The sequence below is a fragment of the Bacillus rossius genome, chromosome 1 (genome assembly GCF_032445375.1).
Source record: "Bacillus rossius redtenbacheri isolate Brsri chromosome 1, Brsri_v3, whole genome shotgun sequence".
Lineage (NCBI taxonomy): Eukaryota > Metazoa > Arthropoda > Insecta > Phasmatodea > Bacillidae > Bacillus > Bacillus rossius.
In genome coordinates, this window is record NC_086330.1 from 323,234,298 (window position 1) to 323,259,019 (window position 24,722).

The window sequence follows — 24,722 nt, forward strand, 5'->3', positions numbered from 1 at the left end:
TCCCAATTTTGTAGCAAAGTCTTTAAATTTTTGTTTCAACAAGGGTCCATCTATGGGAATGTTCTTATAGGGGGTTTGTTTTATCCATTCTAAAAGGCACTTTTCAATGTCGGGAAACTCGGAAAGTCGACTCCTCTTAATATTTCCGTGTCCCTCAGAGCACTGAGACTTTATAGAATCTTTAGATTTTATAATTTTATAAAAGGTAGATTCTGGTAAACCAAACTCACTCTGTATTTCATTTCACGATTTCCCACACTCACACACATTCACAATTTTAAGTTTATCACTTAAAGACAAAACTTTGTTTTTTCATTTTAACATTATGAGTACGTGCCGAACCTTTCTTCGCAATTGATACTTGTCAACTGTACTAAGTTCGACAAATAAGTCAATACATTTGGCCATTCGAATAGAATACAATACAAAAACAATGTTAGTTCCTCAAAATTTAAGAAAACAACAACAATATTAGTTCCACGAAATTTACGAATAAGTCATAAATAGCAGATGTTAAATATACTCGCCTATCGCTTATAGAGGTACAGGCAAGTAGTAGTCTCAGTTATAGAGATCCATGAGTGAAAAGCGACTTTCTCTTACATAGGTTTTAGAGGTTTAAAACAACAGGACCTGACAATTACTCTCACTTATAGAGTTTTCTTGCTTACCCAGTTCTCACTCACTCAGGTTCTACTGTATATCAAAAAAAAAGTAAATAATGGTTTAAGATTCCAATTGAAATGAGCAAAAATTGTGGTTATAATATTGATAAACTAAAATAAAATGTATGGGGGCTGCTGCTAACATCAAAAAATTATGAATAACTTAAGTTTAAATATGTAAATATCAACCCATTCAATCACTAATTTCAGAATACAGCATTTAAAGAAGAGTCATGTTTTCTGTAAAAAAGATTGCAATGGATTTTACGATATTTTGCATTCACAAAAATTTTCTGGATCAATATGTAGGGTAGCAGGTTGTGGAAAATAAGGCAAAAAAAAACTTAAATTAAAGGTTGGTTTGTTAGGTTAAGTTAAGTTAGATTATTTTAAGTTATGTTAGCTGCATAATTAAAAAAAAATTATTTATTTTATAAAATTAATTTTTTTTTTAACATATTATTTCTCTAAAATTATTGTAGCTAACTAAACTTAACCAACCTTTCACTTCAGTATTATTTGTCTAATTTTCCATAAGTTGTTATATGAGTTGGAAAAAAGTATTATATGGGATTCTAATTCTCATTCTTACTATTCAAATTTGATATTTGTATTGCTGAATAATTGGATATTCGTATTCATTCATATTAGATTCGAACTAAAAAACTGATATTCGTACAGGCCTACCTGTCTGTACAAACATAAAAAAATGCTATCTCTGTTAATATAAAGTCTGCAGTGCTATTGCTGGTTGTCAAATTTATAATTGCAGCAACTTACTCAGTAACAGTCATCACTACACTAATCGGCCAAATCCAAACAAGGAAACGTACCACAAACATTTGACTAACTCTAAACGTCTTTGCTCAGCTCGTCGCTTGCTTCTCGGGGAGCGTTTGAAGGTCACTGCACTGCAACTGCGATCCTCTCAGCTAGTTAAATAGTCTCCTGAAGCCCACCAATTTCAATTTTGTACGCTACTGTTCACGCCGGTAACTTTGCAGGGTTTCTTTTCGGACATGTGTTTCTTAGAAAAAACTGCTTGTTTTTATATTGATTCCCTGCCACCCATCACATTTATGCCCTCCAATTCACAATCATCTTTTATAATTTACTCATAAATATCATTTTATCATTTTCTATCTGAGCTAGGACTAAAATTTTTACTCTTTTCATACTTCTTACATGCTAACAATTTAGTAGTGACAGGTTATTATTCAGAAAGATCAATTTTTTTTTAATTTTTCAGCAACATTCGATTCCACTTTTACTACAGAATGCTTCCTGCTACCTCATACTCCCACTGTGTTGAAAACTGAAAACAACATATTTTGACGAATAAATAAATATATGCAACATTTAATCTATTTATCTATAGTGTATAGTGCTTACTGATAAGCATGACTAGTATGACAGCTCAGAATCAACCTGAGTGGTTCATCAATCACAATATTTTTTTTTTTTTGAGCTGGTACCAAATGTGCAAGGATTATGCTAGTAAATATTAAAAAGATCAAACCTCACTGTAACTGAATACTGGATGTAGCAAAATTAGGTATATGTTTTTCAGGTTACACACTCTCTTGCCAATGGGTCATTCCATGTCAAATCAGCACAGTTTTAATTTAAATTAAACCTGACCCTCTTAGATTTCAATTATTTTTTGTTGCATGAAGTACATGAAGAATAAATATTTTTTAGATTGTTAAGCGAGCGTGGTCTTTTTTAATAATTTATAAAATTTGCTAAAAAAAACCCTAATTTTGCCTGTTTCTGATCTAGAAAAAAATTTGTATTTATAAAACAGTTGATGTTAGAATTGGTCCCATTTTAAAGCTATTTTAATGGGCTTTCATATTACATACAACTTGATAGAGGTAACTTCACTAAAAAATACTAAAAAAAATATGATTCAAAATTTAATATTTGTTACTCTAACAAAAAATTTTTTCTTCAATTACAACACACACGTAAACTATAAACAAAAAAATCAATTAAATCTAAAAGGTTCAGATAGAATGTTGTGTGCTGATTTGACATGGAATCACCTCAAAATCAAATTCAAAATTTACACTTCCTCTAAAATTAACTCTAGTTATAATATGTACATATTATTTTTGCTTTAATTGTCCTCTTTAGGTAGGTATCAGAACAGTTCTAGACTGCAAGGTCAAAGTTGAGGTGAAAAACTTCAACAGCATGTTTGTTGAAGGCACTGCCTACGTAGGCAAGGATAGATGTGCAGAGCTTTAGAAATACAGCCATTATGAAGAAACTAAAAACATTTGCTAAGTAGTTTGCCTACACAATTGTATGGGTTTATTAGTTTCTCTACTGTTTCTAAACAGTGTTTTTTGAAGTGTAAATATGGCTAAGCAGTACTTTTAATTTTAATAATTGGGTAAGTATACCAACATTCCAGAACTTGCAAAAATTTTCTCATATGGTGTTGGCTGCATTGAATGATCAATTTCTTCAGAAATATTACTATTGTTGGATAGTAGTTTCAGCAACACGAGTAAGTGCTCGCTCTGGCTAGTGAACTGATGTCATTTACACCATTAGTCAATGACTAAATTAACATTACTTCACATTAACAAATAGTTCCATTAAATATACTGCTCTATACACTCACCAAATTTAAACTTTGAGAACAATAAAAATTATTTACTTTTTGTTTATCAAGCAAATAGCAGGTTATGATCTGCTTCTAGTCTCGCCATTTTATATCATCTTCTGCTATGCCGAGACCACGTAATCTCTCGTACTCCAGTAGCTTCAGCAAGAAGTATAGTTTAGCCTCCGCTCCAGACACCAAAACATTGTTCCTCAGCCGCCTATCGGCATGGATGCTCGTCAATGATCTCAGATGCAGAACAAACAAAAAGAACTACAACCCATAACATAACTAATTGTAAGCGAAAAATGTGAGGATGCTGCTGTATCTTTTTACTTATACTTCCATGTCAAATGTGTTGGCCAAAAGTCTGTCATACAAATATACGTGAAACTTATCTATTACCATTCATGTGAACTGCTAAATTTTTCAGCAAAACTGTAAAGAGAAGTATAGTACGACAAGATACTTGTGAACTTGCTCAGACCCCAATTCGTGGCGTGACGCACACTACCGTCACGTGATAGCCGCCAGGGGAAGTGGAGGGGATCAGTTACGCATTACGCGCTTCCCTCGGCTACATGAGGATTGCGTCAGCGCATCATGCCGGGACCTGGGTTACACGGTACAACAAGCGAGCCTATCCCATCAACCTCGGGAATTAAGTCGAACCTTATTCCAGGACGACCCTTGCGAGGCCAGGCGCGTGAAATTGTATACAACGTTGCGGCGCATCTGAAAGAAAAGAAGTTGCTGTACGGTTTACAATACAATGTTACTGAAGCGACAAGTGCTGCGACGGGTGTGTCTGAATCAACGGTAAAAAGGATTTTGGCTGAGGGGAAAGTAAAAAGTAAAATTGGTCTGAACTTTTAAACACCTACTAGCCAAAAAAAAGAATGCAAAAACCGGTTAGAAGTCGACGATTTTACGTGTGGTGCTGTGAGGAGAAAAGTTACACTGTCAGTAAAACTGTCCCAACTTTAAATAAATTAAAGACGGCTTTGCGAGATGATGGTGTTTTGGACTGCAGTAAAGAATTTTTGAGAAAACTTTTAAAGAGACTGGGATTCCGTTGGACGAAGTGTCAGTCAAGGAGAAGGATTTTGATTGAGAAGCCTTTTATCAGCATGGAGGGGGCGTTTCCTACAAGAAATGCGCAAGTTTCGAAACAATGGTCGTTCAATCGTTTATGTAGATGAAACGTACATCCATGCTACCCACAGCGTTAGTTCTTGTTGGCAATCGGACAATGAGCTGGGTGTTACAGAGCCAATTGGGAAAGGCCAGCGTTTAATAATTGTGAATGCAGGAGGAGAGGAGGGATTTGTACAGAATGCATTGTTGATATTCCGGTCAAAACAAACAACGGGAGATTATCATAATGACATAAATTTCGAAAACTTTTCGAAATGGGTTACACATACACTGCTTCCAAATTTGCCTGAAAACTCCGGCATTGTTCTCGACAATGCAAGTTATCACAATGTACAGACAAATAAGAAGCCGACTTCTGCTAACACCAAACAAGTGATTCAAGAGTAGCTAAAAATAAACAACGTAGCTTTCTCCCTGACCTAACAAAAGCCAACCTACTATTACTTGCGAAACAAGTGCCCACTTCCAAAACTTTCAAAATTGATGAAATCATTAAAATGAACTCCCACGAAGTAACCAGGCTTCCACCCTATCATCCTGACTAAAATCCGATTGAGTTAGTGTGGGGATATATTAAAGGACAAGTGTGCAAAGAAATATCATCCTCACTCAAAGACAAGAATACATTATGTGAACAGCTGTTTAGTAGCTACTCTAAAGAGCAATGGAAAGAATGCTGCTGGCATGTGGAAAAAATTGAGAATGAATACTGGAACAGGGATAGGTTATTAGATACTGAAATAGATAAGATTATTGTTAATCTTGAAGAATCTACAGACGAAGATTCCTCCAGTGAAACGGAAAATGCCAGCTTCACATCAGACTCAGATTAGGTATATAACATAATAACTATCTAACTATTAAAATATTAAGTTGGCATCTTAAAATTATGTATCTATAATTAACACGCGTTTTTGCGTCGAACATTAGTGACAGAAAAAGTAGTGACAAAACGCAAATGTTCTGTATTTTACCTTTAACAAAATGCTATTTTTACAGAACCCTTAACCAAATGATAATTTGATAACCAAACATTCAAAGAAAGAGTAATTTTAACACATACAGCATTTTTGTTTATGATAATATAGTATTTTCACAGAGAGGTTTTTTATGACTGCAAACAAATAGCGTGACTGTTAGCATGCTGATGTTCTGTTAACTTCATTTATTTTTGTAAATATGTATGTGTTTGAATGATTTGGACATGGGTTAAAGATGTAGTGTATTTTCCAGTTGTGATTACATCATGCAGTTCATGCGTTATAACCCTTGTGTCGCGTTCGTGTAAGATGGGCTGACACTCCATCGCCTTGATTTGGAGGGGTCGCCACGCCTTCCCCTCCAGACACTGTCGTTGCGCTAAGGGGTGGTAAAGGGGAAGGCAGGCCATGCGCACAGTGATAACAGAGACGGTTCAGATTTTACTTTTCCCCTTATAGGTGGGCAGCACACACTGCAAAAATGCTCCTAGGGTGAACACTGACATATAATGAAAGACTTGACTGTGTATAGTATTTGTCTTTGCTATGCCAAAAACAAATATTTCAATACTATGCACTTGCCTTGACCTCAACAGCCTCAAATGATGTTTCTAAAGGATTCAGCATCTTGGACTCTTCCTTCACGCACACATCCTCAGTCTCCATCTGTAAAGACCCACAGATGTACTGTCAACCTGCATGTGCAGGGATGGATGAAACGCAGGTGAAAGAAGCAGGGATGACAGGATGCCCTGCAAACCCTCCTCTCCAGAGACCGAGCCACATGCCACTCTACGTGATGCACTAATGAAGCAGCGCTCAACATCTCACTGGTATCGGGGTTATCCAGGTTGGAGACGGTGAGAAGTGATGTGAGAACATAGTATCTACATAATTTCAGGGTGGGGGAAACGGTAGTGCACTGAGAAAAATACACCAAAGCTAACTGTAACCTCCACCACATTTCCTACTTGCAAAACACTTGGGGGTGCATGTTGAGAAACAATTCCCGATCGCCTTGTTGGATGTGAGTGACAAGAATTCTTAACATTGAAACCACTAATTAAGATAATTTTGGTATTAAAATTTCAATTTAAACAAGTCTCTGTGTAATATTATTTTTTCACATTATTTCTTTTGTACATACTTTAAAAAAAATGAAAATAGCAACAATAATGGTTTCATTAAATAATTTGTTTTAAACATGTTATTTTCCCTTTTAAATTGGTATTATAACAGTAGACAAACAATTCAGGAATATTCTAGAAAGTCATTACTAGCCAAGTTAAGCATGTTTTATAGTAGTCATGTGATGTGTTGAGATTCAATTCAATAACTTTAAGCCAATCAGAACATTGAAGCATAAGACAGGCATCTGCGTATGTAAGTGTACAATATTCAGATGTTATGTTCAACATCTGAATATTGTACACTCTTTACTGAAAATTACCCAAAAGTTAATTATAATTGTCCAAAACAATGTAAAAATACTAGGTTTACCTTACTGGCTTGTAGGCACTTAGCAGAAATGAAGGAAACATGCCTACCATAAAATAAAAAATAAACACTTATTTCTAGTATATTAGTTATTCTACATACAAAATGATACAAGTAAAGAATTTTACTTCAATCGTATTCAGGTCCATTAAAGAAAAAATTATTTTGAAGATTAGATTGTTATTTGCAAAAAATGCAAAACAAAAGCAAGGTTTTTGGTTCTTGTCAACTTGTTTTTTCATACTGCTTTGATAGATCTTTAACTAACACTAATGTATCTAGAGGTGAGGCCATAAGTATTTATTTTAGGTAGATTTCGAAGAAAGTCTATTTATTGCAGTCGTTAACCCAATGTGACTTCTCGGAAATTTTTATATAGTTTTTTGTTTCATTGTCTATAGATCCTAAAACCAGTTATCTCAACAGTGTATATGTATACACACGCACATTATGGACACAATACCTGCCATAATTTTGCAATTTTGCACAAATCACTAACAAACTGAACATAAAATAAAGTGATGAAAAATCTCAGTTGAGTTCATTAATGGACAAAATCAGACCAAACGAGTAGAAAGGTTTTTGAAAAACCAAAAAATGGCTATAATTCTCTTAATATGTCAAGGTATTTTAAGGTATTATATATCGTAAGTGTGATACCAAAAATATTGTCTAAAACAACGTTTGATGTCACCAAACATTATTGTAGGATGAAAAAAAAACAGGGGCTGAAGGATAAAAAAAATTCATAACCCCCTTAGTAAGAAAACTATAAAATTTGTTTTAGTTTAATGTAAGCCTTCTAAGTATAACCTAAAACTTTGGTCTCAAACAACTATTACTTCAAAGTTTATAAAAAAAATAGGGTTGGAGGAACAAAACGGTCATAACTTTGTTAGTAGGTACAGTAACAAATCTAATTTAAATTTCTATAAATTTTATGAATATTACCAATATATTTTGTTTGGGAATTTTTATAACTGAAACCCTTAGCGAAAGAGTTAATATGTTTTAGTGCTTATCTTATGGGACAAATTGGAAAGTTTTCACAAACTACCAGCACGGCACAGACCTGCACCAGGCTGATTTAAAGCTCATGACCATGTCATTCTTATTGAGTATATTCTCGAAATTCTATGAAAATGCTACATGCATTGAATAAAAAATATTTCAAACATTTTAGCTACATGGAATATGTGAAAATGTTTTATCACTAGTCACTACTTTTAAAATATTTATGTTTTGTACTTATTTTTAATTTTCTAAACGTTCTTGAAGTTCCAAAAAATTTTCGAGAATATTCATGAATGTACTAAATGAAATATGAACTATGACATCTACCTTTGCCTGTAGGTTGTGCCAAAAGGAATTATTTTTATAATGCTACAAGTAAACATTCTATCATGGCTAATGAGGCCAAGATTTGAACATCATCTGACTATGAACATAATATATTTTGTATATTTTTTACCTTAAAAATGTATTTTGTATGTCAATGTGGTACTTTGAAGCATTATTTCTGTGCAAAAAGATCACTTGTAAGCATTTTTCATCAGGAAATAAATGGAAAAAAACTATGTATACAATGCTATTATTAATTTTTCTTTATTGTAAGATACAATTAAATCATTGAAGACAGTGAGCAAAACCAACATCCATTTTGTCACTGATATTCTTACTACACTTTCCATCACTTCATATTTTTGTAACCTTAGTTTTCGTATAAAATGAATTGAATTAAATTATAAATCTATTGTAATCCCTTTACGAACAGAGTAACGATACAAAACTCAACCATGCTGTTCAATGAGGTACTTTTGCAATGTTGCACGTGACAGTTACTTTCCTGCAGGCTAGCACATTCGCAGGTTTCTAAAGTGTACCACAAAAACACACACATCTGTGACAACTCACTGTAAGATTTGGTGTGGTATATTCCTCAGTCCGTGCATTGTCTGTCGAGAGCCCAGGGATGAGACGGCGGACTGCAAAATAATACAGTCATTACAACAATTACAATGAATATATTTAACATACACACAGAGGCTTCCAATATCATTAGAATATCTACAGTAAGAATGACTCTCTGAAGTAGAGGTAACTGAGTTCATTAAACTATAGCTTTAAGTATGACCAAAAAAAAAAAAATTAAACTCTGCCAGAAACACCCACTTGCACACATTTATTTCCTGCAATTACACTTACTACAGAGCCAGTGGTGATTTTAAAAAATAGACATTAGGATATATTTGTTAATTTAAATTTGATGTCATTGTATTATTGTATATGTACTTGTATAGCATGACTTGTCCAATATCTTTGTGCAAACTTGTACAAACATAAAGGATATAATGGCTGCAATAAACTAAACTAGTCCTGTATGAGTGTGAAACTAAAACATGCATTAAATTACTTCAGATAAATTAAACTACCATAAATTAGGTCTATATGAAATACTTACTTTCAGGTTGGATTTCATTATATTCTCCTTGCTTCTTAAGAGATTGAATGCAAGGAGGTTTAGGTACATTGAAAAGAGTAGGGACTGCATGACTGTGTCGTCTGTTCTTCAAATCATTTAAGAACATTACATGTTCAAAATGATCACTGCAAATTCTGCAGTTCTTGTAAAGATATGCTGCACTCTTATCTTCTAGGTCTGAACGCCTGCATTCAACCACCCACTTCCTACACCTAAAAAAAAAAAAAATAGATAATAGGCTTCAAACATGGGCAGCATAAATGAAGGCTTGTAAAAAATTGTCAAAACCCATATATCTTCATTCTAAGTGATTATTGACAAGAGGGGCAATCCAAAAATAAAATAAAATAAAAAGTTCTGAAAATGCTTTTCATAACTTCCTGACATTTTTCTAATAATTTTATAAATAGGCAAGATGATTATTATATTATTTAGTTAGGTACCTACCTAAAACAGAATTACTTTCTTGTAGAATGTTCAAACAAGGATAGGAAGTTTTTCATGTTAAATCATGCTGTACTTTTTGCTGTTTAGATATGAAAGTTGTAGCAAGTGGTTGTTATTAACATAAATTTACACAGTAGGTACATACTTAAGCTAACCTAACAAACAGTTAAAATTGTTTACTACTTACATTTGACTTCTTACCTCCTGGTGGGACTAGAAGAACCTGTCTCAGTCCCAGCAGTAGCCGGTCTCAATGGCAGAACATGCCCACCGTCATTATTTTTTATCTACTAGGTATTTTAATTATTAATAACAGCATCACTAGGCCTTTAGCAAAGGGGCATTCTATATCAAATCAACCAATAAAATAATTTATTGAGGTTTTCAAAATGTATCATAATTGGTGATTGTGTTCTACTCATCAGTATGACCAAAAATAATAGGTATGTTTAATTTTTTTTTTTTTACCTTTCGTTTTTGATCTGAAAATTTTTGAAAAATTAAAAAAACAATAGTTTGTAGGAACATTTTGAAATATTTAAAAGCATGTTTAAAACCGTTTGTCCTAGAAAGTTCCAATTTGTACCACTCTCTTTAGAATGACAAGGGCTATAATTTGTTATATAGGCCTAACTTGAGAGTGTCGCACCTCTTATATATTTTCCAAAAAAAACTAAAAAAGTTTATTTTTAATTAAAAATTTTAATTTTTGATTTTGATGACAAAAATATATTTTATACCAAACCTCTTTAGTAAGTTGAGTACAAAGTTTCACGATAGTATTCCAATGGTATCATATTTAAATGATTTATGAAAATTGATGCGTGTGAAAATTCTGCTAATTCATGACTTGTTACATATTAAAAAATTTCTCACTTTTTTATTTAAATTGATTCTCCATTAAATAAAATAATTAATTCTCCATTATACCATAAAAATTTACGTACAAAAAGTTACCCTAAAGAGGGTAATGATAGTTTCTTTGGTAAATATAACAACTGGACCTAACAGGAGTTACTCAAGTAGTGACATGTTTCTTACCTGTCTCAATTTGTAACCCTTGATCAGCTTTCTCCTACTAGGGCTCTTGTCTTCAGTCATTGTGTTGTGAGTCGTCTGGCTGTGTAAAAAGTGCTCTGTGCAAGTTCATAAGGTACAAATTGATAAACTGTAGGGTAAATATTGTTGCAATCCTTTTAATAAAGACAGGCATTGGGTAACTAAAAACCTAAGGAATGTCACACCATGGATGACAAAGCTTGTAACATGTGTACCTGCGTACACTTGCAAAGTATTGTACCCCTGACTTTTTAAGGCATACCACCTGCAACACAGTGAGCTGGGCAGGCTTCCCCCGAATAGACGAGACTTCTTCTTCCAGCTCGTCTGGGAAGCCTGCGAGTATAAAAGGGCATGCGCCCAGACTATCGATAGGCAGAACAACTGGGACATCCAGCCAGCAGGCTGCTACGCTGCTCCGACACCGCTCACCAGCCTACACCGTCAACCGCCGCGGAGTTGCTGCCGCCCGAGGACCGACAAGACAACGACTGGGTGAGACCTCTCCGAGTTGTAACCCAGGAAATAGAGAGTTCATGTGGAAGCGTCGCTGGAGTAAGCATAAAATCTTTCAGAACGAACATTAGCTAAAAACGACGGTTCAGCCACAAGGGCAAAGAGGGCGGGCATTAGCAAACTCCGTAAGGGCCGAGCGAGCGGAAGTATTAACATAATCACGACACTATCAGGACACTATCGCGACCAGATCGCTACACAGTTTGGACTCTAACTCTACCGCCGGTAATGGAGAATTGTAGCCCCAAGAGACAGTGAACAAGATAACGGACTTACGCGTTACTACGAGAATGCGGAGAAAGCTTCACATGGTACCGGGTGAAGAGTAACGAAAACCTACCCATAAACATTGACAGCGTTACATGACTAGTTGCGTGTATATATTTGTGACCTCTGATATTAACTATCTGTATTTACATTACGTGTAATATTGAGTAATATTGAGATTAGGTACTTATGTTCCTTGTAAATTTGTAAATGGTATAGCCTTAGTAGTTGAAATTGACAGCGTTTTGATCGTTAGCTGTGATGAGCGCACGGCTCACCACAATTAAGGGTTTTGTTTTGTTTTGTTTTAATTGTTCAGGAATCGAGCACGTAGCGTTAACTCGTGCGTTTTGTGTTCTAGTGGGAACTTACCACAACAGTTCGTCTTCACGAGAACCCGACTTGTTTAAGTGTTATGTCAGTTTGAGAATCAATGCAATTCCTTTTGGTGTTATTGAGTTTGTCAATAAATTGTTATTGGATCGAATTTAACTTAGCAACTAATTTCATAACCACCCCCAAACGTCCCTTTTTCCTCCTTGTTAGGGTTTTCCTGTGTCCTTAGTAAAACCCGCGACAAGCTAATTGAGTGATATTATTAAAGATGGAATGAAAATTTGTAGTTCTTGCCACTTAGAGTTAAGTAAGAAACAATCATACTCAAGTTCTGAAAGTGGTACAAATATTAATGTTCAACCATTGGCTGAAAATGTAAATACGAAACCCGGCTGCAGCAAAGATGATCCTGAGTATATTAGAATATAGAATCAGGTACAGATTTTTTAAATGTCTCATTGACATCAATAGGAGGATCACCTTGTTACGTTGTATGTTTTGCCCGGCTAAGCACACAGAGAAACGTAACAAAACAAAGACAAACAATGTTCCTTAGGGATTTTTCATTACGATGGTTCTACGTTATTTGGAAATAAAAGAGTTTATTAAATTATCTTTGTTTATTTCTTTTTAAAAAAAATGTTTTTTCTCATCGTTACATGGGCTCAGTACACAATTTTACAAATGAATTTAGTTAGAAAAACTTTGTTACTTGCACAGTCTTTTCTTTTCTGATACAAATTTTAACGATGTCTTTGAATTCTGACAGGATGATGTCCAAATACATACCACAGCACCATACATCTTGCCGTTGATGGTCGAGGAGTCTTGTCACTCGCAAAAACAAAAAAAAAACAACTTAGTAATGTCCCTTGGTTAATTACATAACTCAAGGTACCGTTGATCGCGGACCGAAATCACACGAAGTCGGGCCGATGCCCACGCCTAGGGCCTAAATTTCTAGTTAATTAGTCCGGAAAACAATGAACTTAGGTTGAAAAAATACGGCCTGGCCCCAGCCCCTAGGCGTTAAATTGTCCCTTAGTTAATTCTCATATTATGTCGTGACTTGCCGACAACGCAACCGGCTTCGGCGACAATCGAGCAACAAGTGACTTGGTCGACGAGATTACCTTCCCTTGTAAAGGTGAAAACAAGGGAGGCAACCCCGTGGGCCAACTGACCAATCAGCGCACAGAATTCCAAAACATGACCATATAAGGAAATTCGGATGGGCGCATCATTCCATGTCAGGGCTCGCCCTGATTGGCTGGCTAGTGGTAGCCTCCAGAGACCCTTCCAGACGGTCGCTACCGCTGTGCGTACAACGTGACGCGTAAATCCCAAACACGCATTTACAAAGTGAAAAATAACTTTCTGGCGCCAGAGTGTCGCGCCTGTCCGCTCTTCCTTCTGTACCTTCCAGACTATTCTCAAAATATTACACTAGCAATATCCAATAAAATATAAAATTACCCAAAAAAATTCAAATACAATATACAAAATTTAGTAAACAAAGTTGAAATTAATACCATATTAAAAACTTTTGTTTAAAAATGATGTCCTGTAAAATTATAATCTATACTGCTTTAAACAAAACAATTACTGACATTAATTATCAAATATCAAAATTAATTATTATGAACTGGAGTTAACCCTCAAATTAATAATTAAGTATCTCAAGGAAATAAGTATTTTAAGGCTTTCCATGAAATTTAACCAAAGTAATTAATAACAATTCTTAACAACTCTGAACTATCCTTATCTACATATTAAATAATTACTATCTTTCATATAAAAGTTATTCTTAATCAATATTCTTGACCCAAAAAAAAATATATGTATATAACAAATCCTCATTGTGCAATGCTACAACCTGTTGTTAAAATAAAATGTAAATCAAATAAGAAATACTGCATAGAAAAACTTGACAAAATGAAGTTAAGATTTAATGAACCTTTTTCCAAGCTGGCAACATAGAGGAGGATAACAGGAATCCACCAGACAAATCACAGACAGAAACTGTTTATCAGCTAAAAGAAAAATTTGCAACAGCAAGCAAGAGTAAAAACTTCAGATTTTAATAATTTTACCAACCAGTTGGTCTTCCGCCAATGAAACGTGAATTTGGTATTCATAACTATATGGCGAGGAAAGAAAAAAAACTTGAAGAAAATGGAGTGCTATTGAAACCTGATCCAAAACCTGGGAAAACGCTATCTCATGAAACAGGTGTTGGTAACGGAATTTTATGATGACGAAGTGAGTAGGCAAATGCCTGGGGAAAAAAAAATTATATTTCCATGGGTAAGGACACTGAATATAAGGTTGATTTTTAGAAATTTGTGTGAAATTTACAAAATTTTCAAACCAAAATTCTCTAACTTAATTAAAATTGGTTTTTCTAAGTTTGCACAACTGAGGCCCAAAAACTGCATTATTGCTGGAGCCAGTGGCACTCATTCTGTCTGTGTTTGCACTGCACACCAGAATATAAAACTCATGTTTTCATGAGGTAGGTTAAATCAATTGACACTTTCTGGCTTTGAAAGTCCTCTATCAAGTTAGAAGGAATGTATGGCTAAAGTAATTTGCAATCCACCATTGCAGGCATGCTTACTAAATGAATGTGACTACTGTCCCCATATCAAGGAATTTAAAGAAGCTTTAATCAGTTTTTCAAGGAGGAAATTATTGATAACATCACTTACAAACAATGGATTATTGTTGACCGATGCAATTTCGAAACATTTACCAAACCATTTGATGAGTATTTTCAAGTATTTGGCAATCAATTGAGTAACCTTAAAAAACATGACTGTTGCTAAACAACATCACAGTTTTTCTCTGGAAAAAAAAAATTGGAAGAAAGTGAAGCTGTAGTAACATTGGATTCTGCCGAAAATTATTTGTTTGTTCTACAAGAAGAGGCTCACGGATTTCATTGGAACAATTCTATGACTACTGTGCACCCTTTTGTAGTATGTTTCAAGGAAAGCAATCAAGAAACAGGAAAACAAGAGCTAGTTCACCACAGTTTTACATCAGACTGCCTAACACGCAATACTGTCATTGTTCAAACTTTCCAGAAAAAGTTATTCCTATTTCTGAGAAATTATTTGCCAAATTTTAAAAAGCTGTACAATTTTTCAGATGATTCAGCTGCACAGTACAAAAATCATAAGCCTTTTTCTGAACCTTTGCTATCACAAAGATGACTTTGATAGACTTGGAGCTGAGTGGCACTTTTATGGTAGATCACATGGGAATGGAGTGTATGATGGAGTTGGGCTTGCTGCTAAAGCCAACCTCAAAAATCCATTAGAAAACCTAATTCTAAAACCTTTACATCTTTTTCATTGGTGTGTAATAAATTTTCCATCCATTATTTTTTTTATGTAACCAATGAAGAGTATATAAATAAAGAAAACATTCTAAAACCAAGGTTTTAAAAAGCTGAGACAGTCCCTAGGACCCAGAAATTCCATGCCTTCATCCCTCTAGATCTATATAGGGTCAAACCCAAAATTTATTCATTTTCTGATGATTGAGATACATATAGGGTACAGATCAACTCTGGTGATGAAGACATTCCATTTGAAGAAATTGTGGGTTTTGTCACTTGTGCTTACGATAAGGAGTGGTAGTTGGCGCATGTTGATTCGAAAGATGGTGTTGAAAAAGAAGTTTGTGTTTCCATTCTTCATCCAAAAGGATCATCGTCATCTCACATATCCTTGGAGAGCAGATACCTTAGCACTGGCAATAAACTATATTTTGTGCAAATTACATCCAACCACAGCAGCAGGTAGAACCTACCAAGTTCCAGCAGATGGATGGCCAAAACAGCACAAGTTTTGGCAAAGAAGTGCTAAAGAAGTGCTAAACGAAGAAGAAAAAACTGTTCCTTACGTGTAAAGGAAGTTGAATTTTTTGTTTAAATAAAATGGCTTAATTTAAATTTAAATAAAATTGAGTGTTGTTTAATAGATGAATTTTTTATTTAAACTAACAAGTAATGAATTAACAGAATTTCCAGACACATTAATTTACATAAAAAAAAATCATTTCAATATGATTACATTGCAATACCATCATGAAACTTTATTCACAACTTACTAAAGAGGTTTCATATAACTATATATATATATATATATATATATATATATATATATATATTCAGATATTTTTTTATAAAAAAACATTTTGAGTTTTAGAAAAAAAATATAGTGATATGATACACTCAAGTTATATATAAAATTAAAGCCCTTGTAATTCTAAAAAGAATGTTACAAATTTTAGCTTTCCAGGACAAACTGTTTTAGAGATAGGCCTACATTCTTTGAAATATATCAAAATGTTCCTACAAACTGGATTTTTCTAATTTTTCAAAAATTAATAACTCAAAAACCAAAGGTGATAAAAAATTCAAACTTCTAATTTTTTATCTGCTAAGCTAATACTATTTCATATAAAAAAAAAACATAAAGATCTGAAGACATGTTTTGGCCATTGGTTGATTTGGTGTGGAATGAAGAGTACATACCATGTTTTATAACCCCAAACAGGATAAATTTACAATTTAACTTCGCCACCACACAGCGCTACAGAGTTACAAACTTACAGAACTGGCAAACTCCAGTGGAACATGTATTAGCTAATGACCTGTCTACTTGGCCAAGTACTTGTAATTCATTAACTTTTTACTAATAATGTTGACTCACTACCCTGGACTACAGAGCCCAACCCCTTAGTGGAATTTCATTTACACAGGGTGTCTACCAGATCTAGTAAATTAAATTCCCTGATTTTTCCAGGTTTTCCAGGTCTAAAACTGAATTTTTCCAGGTTTTCTTTAACAAAACTACGACATTCCAAGAAACTGAAAAAAAACTGCATAATATTACATTGACGGGTTTCAAAGTATTTCAACTTACTTAAATAAGTAAAAAAAATTACCTTCTTCCAAACGTGGCCAAAGTGACTCAATTGATGGCAAATAAAACATGCTGCTACAAATATTTCACACACTTCCTTTTGCAAAAAACATTAGTAAAAGGAAGCTCCCATCAATTTCGCAGTGAATCAACTTTTGCGTCTATTGCACTTACTTCAGAACGAGCCAAATCCAACATTCAAGCCTTCTTCAACTGCAATGCCTTGATCTCTTAAACTCTTCTTTTTTCTGCCTTCTTCTTGTCTGTAGCTTCCTTTTCTTTTTGTTTTGTTTGCAGGGCTTCCTTACGCCTACAACTAGCATTTCTTACATACTGTAACATGGACTTGGTGATATCAACATGCTCTACACCTCCAGAACGTTGAACAAAGTCATACATCTGTCTTCATGCGATCAGTATTTCTTCCTGCAAGTTTTCTGTCAGCAGATTAGAATTCACTGAAAATCCTCTTTCCAATGATGCATTTCCATGGGAAAGTACCAACACCATCCTCACAAACTTTAGAAGGCCTGTTTTGGAAGCTACTGTATGTGCCTTAATAATGAGCATCCACAAGTGATCAAGGCGCCCGTCTTCTCGAGAAAAAGATGTGAACAGTGCTGCAGAATCTTGCGAGGAACATACCAACTGATATGATCACTCTATGTTATCAGCTTCTTGTCCTGATAGCCACCTGTTTTGAAGACAACATTCTAAACTGTACTTCACACGCTGTTTCCTCACACCCGAATTTAAAGCCACAGACGGACATAAGCAGGAAATTCCCTTGGTAAGATTGTACTTCAGGGGACTTTTGTCTTGAAGTTTTTTTTACCATAACCTTTAGACAAGTCCTATCATTTTTCTGTAACAGGACAGACTTTTCTGGTACTTTCTCTTTCTTGATGGCATGGCGTACTGCATAACCCAACTTGATATTGTTAGCAGTCAATAGATTTTCCTGGTTATCTACATCCAATCGAGATAATTGCATTTCTCCCTAAAGCTCTTCAGTACTTCTGGTTTCAAAAACTTTCCTGCCAAAGCTAATAAAATGTCTACCAGTGAATCATAGAGAAAAGGTGCCATGGGTGCTTCACTTTGGAACATTGTGAGAAACAATTCCAGCTCTGACGCCAAAAAGTGGAAGAATGTCAATTTTACTTTTAGATTATCTTCAAGAGCACTTTTCACTACACTGAAAGAGAGAGATGAAATAGAAACTTCACTAACAAATTTCTTTAGATGGGGTAACGTTTTCATGGCACGCTCAGCAACTGCAGTATTCCATCTGATTGCACAAAATTTCTTGGGAAAAAGCTCTGATCTAGTTATTCTAATGTAATCTGCCCTCCTTGCAGGTACGTGCTTAAACAAATAGTAACTGTGCCTCAAAAAACTAACAACGTCTCATTGTGTAGCAGAAATTCCAGTTTTGAAAGCACCATGGACCGTATGAAGCCCACAGCTACCAATTTCTAGCAACAATGGCGAATCTTCACCAAAAGTGTCTGTGATATCTGTTTTCAAAGATAACAAAAATGTCCAGTTTAAGTTGAGGGCATCCATAGATACTTAAAATTAAATGCACCTGTCGGTATAATCTGAACGTGGGAAGCACATGCTGCAGCACGTACGTCAGCAGGATAACAGACCATCTTGAACCAGTTTGTATCACGTGATTTGACGACTCTTCCGAATCTGATGGTAAATAAAAGAAAATGGACGTGGGAACTGTTCGTTATTTGCCATTCAAAAATAAAAATGGGAGGGGATACACATGATGCCACGTCAATGCAAGCTGATCAATAAACAAAAAACGTATTGCCAACTACAACCTACCAAACAAAAATTCCCTGATTTTTAAAAAAATTCCCTGATTTTTCCCTGATTACAAAATTCCCTGATATTTCCAGGTTTTCCAGGTTTTCCAGGGTCAGTAGACACCCTGTTTACAATACTGGTCGACTCCAGTGGAAAGCAAACCAACAGACTGTCTATTTTAAGGATCATGTTTGGGGGCGTCCATTAATTACGCGAGGTGATTTTGGCAACTTTTCGACCCCCCTCTCCTCTTGGTGAGATGTCGTGTAATTTGGCTTGACCCACTTTCCCCCCCCCCCCCCCTTTTCCACAATTAAAACGTGAGATTTTTCAAAATGTGTATTTTTAGTGTAAATGCGTTAATCTGTGGTTGATTGTGTTGGATTTATTAAAAAATAATAATTGTCTTGATTATTTTTATTTGAGACTACTAAAGACTAATATTCAAGACAGAATGTAGTCTAGAACCACAGTGAGAAAACTGAACAATAAAATACTTAAATAGGATCTAAAATTCGCAAAAGAATATTCATTCTAATTCAGTCCACGGGAATTCATGTGTGGTCTCAAGAGTGACTTTGTGGCGTTCGCATAACCGCAATAAATATTATTGTTTAGAATTTAGCCATATTTTAGTGGAGAAACATGTTTTACTTAATTTAACCCAGTTTTCTCGCGATTTTACAGTTTCTTGCGGAAAAATAATTACGTGATATTTGCAGAGAACCCCCTCTCCCTCACGTGAGACTGTGAGATTCAGCTCAACCACTTTCCCTCCAAACACCTCACATAATTTATGGACACCCCCTTTTGTTAGCCACCATACTCATGTTACATCTTGAGAAGGAGCTGGAAGGGGTGCAGAGGAGAGCAGCTAGATGGGTGAAGGGCAAGTGGAGGAGAATGGACAGAGAAGGGAAGGGGGAGTGCAGTACCACAGAGATGATGATAGGAATGAGATGGGATAGCTTAAAGGATAGAAGACAGAAGGAGAGACTGGTCAAGATATACCAAGTGCTGAGTGAAGTGGGAGGATGGGGAGAGCTGGGGAGACAAGTCAAAATGGGAATGCCTAGAAGTAGGAAGGAAAATACTAGGAACGTTTTCAAAGAGAGGAGGACAGAAAGGGGAAATAATGTGAAGGTCGTGAGGACGGTAGGGGAATGGAATAGGCTGGAGGAGGAGTATGCGTCGGTTGGGAGTGTGGATCAGTTCAGAAGAAGTGTGCGGGGAAAGTAGGGAGAATGCTTGCCACCGGGCACTTCTGTACCCAATTGCAGTTACAATAATAATACTATAATACATGTGACACCAAAAAATGCTCATGTACAATAATAACCAACCAATTCAAAATAATTTTACTTACAGCAATTCATCTTTAGGAAATCTAAAAAAACTTCGTTTTTCCAGTTGATCACTGTTGTTGGAACAATTTGGAGCGGAGCACCATGTAGCTCCATAACGTTTACGCGTTTTTTCCATGTGTCCGAGAGAAGAAACAACCACATTCAGACTTTAGCATTGTCTTACCTCCGCTACAAATTGACTTCACTGGCTGGCAAGATGGCGATCGAACGAAATCTTTTGATTCATGTCTTCGGTTGTTGGTACACCTGGAACCGCGACCACTCGAAAAATTTCCGAACGAATTTCTCCCCATAGTGGTAAGTGGAACCTACCAATATATTTTTCTCCCGTGGTCCCGATTGTCAACAGTTCCCTAATTTCGATTAGAAAAACCAAAGGTAAATAGTTTTTACTCATAATGCGAAGTTTAACGTCAGGTTATATTAGTATGTCCTTGAATCATGTATCTATCTAGCTGATTTTAACTGAATTTATCATTTACCTCCAAAGCTACACGAAAAGTGCTTACTTTGATGGTATTTAAAAAACTAATAATCACTTCTTTTTTAATTTAATTCGACCTCCAAAACAAAAATTTCTCCAAACGAAAAATGTTGCCAATGAAATTTAGAGAAAATTCTCTTGTATCAGGATCTTCCAAAATTATTGGGAAATACCTACTCTAAGGGTCTTATTCCAAGACACAAAAATTAAAGTTAAGGTGTTGAATATCAATACCTGTACCCTAACCATATTCCAAGTGCACGATAGGACACGGCCAGTCCATTATTTTTAGGGCACTGATTTTTGGTGTCCTATCTGTTGCCGATTTGATCCATAACTGTATATATATTTTTTTCCTTTTTAATGAACTTTAACAGAACTTTTACGATTACAATTCCCCCCCCCCCCCTTTTACATTTATCTTAAAAAACAGCAAACATAAATAAGGCCAAAAATATATTTTTATTTTTGTACAACCAAAATTAAATATTTTATTTCACATTATCATTCTATAGTTTTAAAAAATAAGCTAAAATTACGATGGATTCCACGAAGTATAACTGTTTATGGCCTCGCACAAGTCCTCGTTTATTAAAACGGCTGCCGATCTGATACCTTACAGGGGTTCAGTTAGAAAACGTTTTGGAATATGGCCCGAGAGTTAGGGTACGGCAGTTTCCCAACAAGGCAGTGCATTTTCGCTACCTTACTAAAATGTCTTGGAATACCGCCCTAATTATTAATTTAATACTAGTATGCACATTCTTAAAATGAGACAAAGTAAATAACTTTTTTATTTGATTAACCAGCAAAAGCTTTGCTTAAATTTTACCAAACAAACTCTGCAAGCGGCTCTAGGAGACAAAAATATAAGTAATGCCATTCTTTGCTGGAGATACACCATTATCATGGAGTTTGAACTCGGCAGGAGACAGCATACTGTGATGTAATTTCCATCACTTGTTGACTTTGCCATTGCTAAATTGTTCCAGTCATCTTTTATTTTAAAAAATAGTTTAAGGCTCTTGCCAATGACGAGATATAATCAGATTATTCTTTTTAGTGTCATGTCAATCTCAATGATTTTTTTATGCAGTACAAGTTTTTACACACATTTCTTATCTGGGCCTCGAACCCAGAAACCCTTGAACCATAAGCCAGTGTGCACATTCCGCTAAGAAAAAAAGAGAGGAAAAAAACATAGCGAAAATGTTGCTTGATAATTTTTGAACATTATTATTAACATTGTCATGTAGATATGTCTGACAACTTATCTTCATTCTCCCTCCTCTTGGTGAAGATCGCGATGGCCTGCGAACTAACAGAGCTAGTAAATTTTTAGTCTAATCTTAACAGTTTGGGATAATGCATTTATTGAAAGCTTTTCAGGAGTTTGATGCATTGCAAAAACATTTAACTTTATAGCAATTTTAAGTTTAAATTTGGAATGTTGAAAATTCGAAACCCAATCAAAATGACATACCTCATAAGAAAGAATGTTTCAAATGTTAAATGCGCATTTAAATCGAGAATGACCATTCGTTATAATTTTAATCCTCCAGTAAGTGTAATTGTTACAAATGTGTTTTTTGAGATCTAATTGACACCGACCACCAATGCACCTTTTGGTCGCACAGACCATTATGCTTCATCGACGCCTGACCAGTAAATGTGCTATATGCTCAAACACTTACAGAAGCAACTGGACACACATCAAATTGGGGTCCAACTTGTGTGGTTAACATAAATACAAAACTTTGAATTTCCGAATTTGCCATAATTAATGCAGTACTGGATCGAGTAGTGAGAGGTGTGGTTGGAAGGAAGCTGGCACACCAGGAAGGCACATGATAGGACCGGTACACCTTATAAGAGATCGGGTTATTTCGTGTCTCATGCTGCGAGCCAGCAGCCGCAGAGCCTACCCCCCTTTCAAAAAAAAGAGAGAGTCAGTGTGCATGAAGCCAATGTTGGCCAGGCGAAAGCCGAGTAAAACAGAGTCGTGCTGAGCACAACCAAGTCCTGCCATTCAAAGATACTGAACGACTGGGTGAACTTCCGTGAGATGTGTGCATCTATGAGTGAATCTTAGACGTATGCGTGATGGGAAGAGCTGGTTTAAGCTGGTCTCTGAGAAGTGGTAACAACTCGTCCAGAGCTGTTGTGTGCAAATTTAGTCATGCAGGGAAATAACGTTACAGGCCCCGAGTGTGACTGCAAGCGGGATAAATGTCATCCTGGCTGCTAAAGTCGTCTTAAGACTTGCAAAAGATCAGATTGGCTCCTGAGGAAAGGTGCCTCGGGCCACTGCAGCAAAGTTTAACTAAATAGGCTACACCAGCCTAACAAAGTGTAAAATAAGCCTTTTGTAACCAATTTATATGGAAAATAAAATTTTCAAACATAATTAAAAATTATAATAATAAAAAAGTGCCGAAATATCTAATTTCCGGCACATGCTCGGACGCGGACAGGAAGCAGGTGCGGTTGCGGTTGCGAGACGTGGGAGTAACGCGGACCGGAGACGGCGGCGTGTCAAGGTTCATTCGCGCGTGATAATGCCGAGTGTCAAGTGTGGATTGTATTACCGATCGGCTAACATTACTTTCTGTGTCAGTAGCGCAGCTGATAATGATGGCAGGTGCGAAAGTTGAGCAGGATACGGACTATAGCACTGATTGGAGGGACTTTGTGCGACAAGTAGGGCCCAGTACGACAATTATCAGGCGTGACGATGTGCCAGAGAACCTTTTTACTGCCAGACGCAGAGTGAGGAAGAGAGCGCGGAACACTTCATCTATGAGAAGCTGCGCCAGTTCAGATGATTGGGGACAGGCAGGGACATGAGTGCGGCATTACCGACCATCGTCCAACAACTGTTGTCGGAGTTTCACCCCTTCATGAGGACGACAGTTGGGTGAGGCGCGGAGGAGTTCGTGGCCCTCACCCGCATAGTCGAGCATGACCTGATGCAGTGGAGGTCGAGTCCCAGGGGCATGATGGTTCCGTAGGTCCACCCAGGCTCAAGAGGGGTGACTCTCACTGAAGTTATGGACAATGACATGGCAGTGGTGAAGTTCACCGACTGTGCGGATCACTGGAAGGTGCTTGACCTAGGCGATGCCGGAGGACATCTCGGGCGGTTCCCAGCAGAAGGGGGCCGATGCAGGAGGGTGGAAGCCAGGCCGATGGGAATGCAGGAAGGGGAAGGCAAGGACGAGCGCCTGCTGCGATGCCGTTTTTGCCCGGAGGTGCACCACTGGCATCGCCTGTGCCCCACCAAGGCTGTGCGGGAAGGAGTGCGCGAGGGCAGCGCACCACTGGTGGGAAACGCGGAGACGGGGGCGGACGGACAGCTGGGCACCGCCTCCCGATCCATCAACTACCAGCAGATCCAGTAACCGAGAGAACATTTCTACCACGACCCGCGCCGAGACCCCCAATGTCACACTTGCCGTCGGGTGGTGGCGAGAGTCGGGCACGCTGCGAATCAGATGTTCCCGTGCCTGGATCGCCATTGGGACAGTGGGGTGCCAGCACGACTTCAGTTACCCCGAAGGCAGTCATATTGGAACCGGACCTGCCACTCAGTCGGCCTGTCGCCGGCGGGGTAGACTACCAGAATGACGGTGCGCCGACTCCAGAGTGGTCAGGCGAATTCTCCTTGGGTCCCCCATGTCCGGACAGCCTGGAGGCTGGGGACGAGGTAGACCAGGCAGCTACCCATCTGGGACGGGTTGGATCAGAGGAGCCGAAGCTGCTGCGGATACCTGATAGGCGGGAGATGCTGGCCTTGATGGACACCGCTGCCAGTGGTCCTACATCGCAGCACATCTGGTGGCAGAGGAGGCGGTGACCCTGTGTCTGGAGCTGGTGCAGTTGGCCACCAAGGATGCCAGTGCAACAGCTAGGGGCACCATCCAGGTAACACTGAACATTGTTGGTTATGTTAGTCACATCGAGGCCTGGGTGGTCCCCGACCTGTGTGAGGGACTGATCCTGGGAGCACTGTGGCTGTATGAGGTCGACGCAGCCGTGGAGGTACAAGCTCGGCGGATGCACTTCGGCACACATGGTCATTGGACC

General features: G+C 37.0%; 1 protein-coding gene across 8 annotated transcripts in view; it reads right to left on the reverse strand.

The window, feature by feature from the left end:
• LOC134527982 (gastrula zinc finger protein XlCGF8.2DB-like) overlaps positions 1 to 20,689 on the reverse strand; it is a 45,460-nt gene extending 24,771 nt beyond the window's left edge. For 2 of the 8 annotated variants that reach the window (XM_063361123.1, XM_063361122.1), the window contains exons 1-4: positions 20,152 to 20,683; positions 9,379 to 9,611; positions 8,832 to 8,902; positions 6,003 to 6,086 (exon numbers count right to left, since the gene is read on the reverse strand). In XM_063361123.1, coding sequence (XP_063217193.1) covers positions 6,003 to 6,086; positions 8,832 to 8,902; positions 9,379 to 9,611; positions 20,152 to 20,267 — 504 coding nt within the window. In that variant the 5' untranslated portion in view covers positions 20,268 to 20,683. Of the gene's footprint in view, positions 1 to 6,002; positions 6,087 to 8,831; positions 8,903 to 9,378; positions 9,612 to 20,151 lie in introns of all 8 variants that reach the window. The other 6 variants (XM_063361117.1, XM_063361121.1, XM_063361120.1 and 3 more) reach the window with 5 other exon arrangements.
• Positions 20,690 to 24,722: the final 4,033 nt, after the last annotated feature.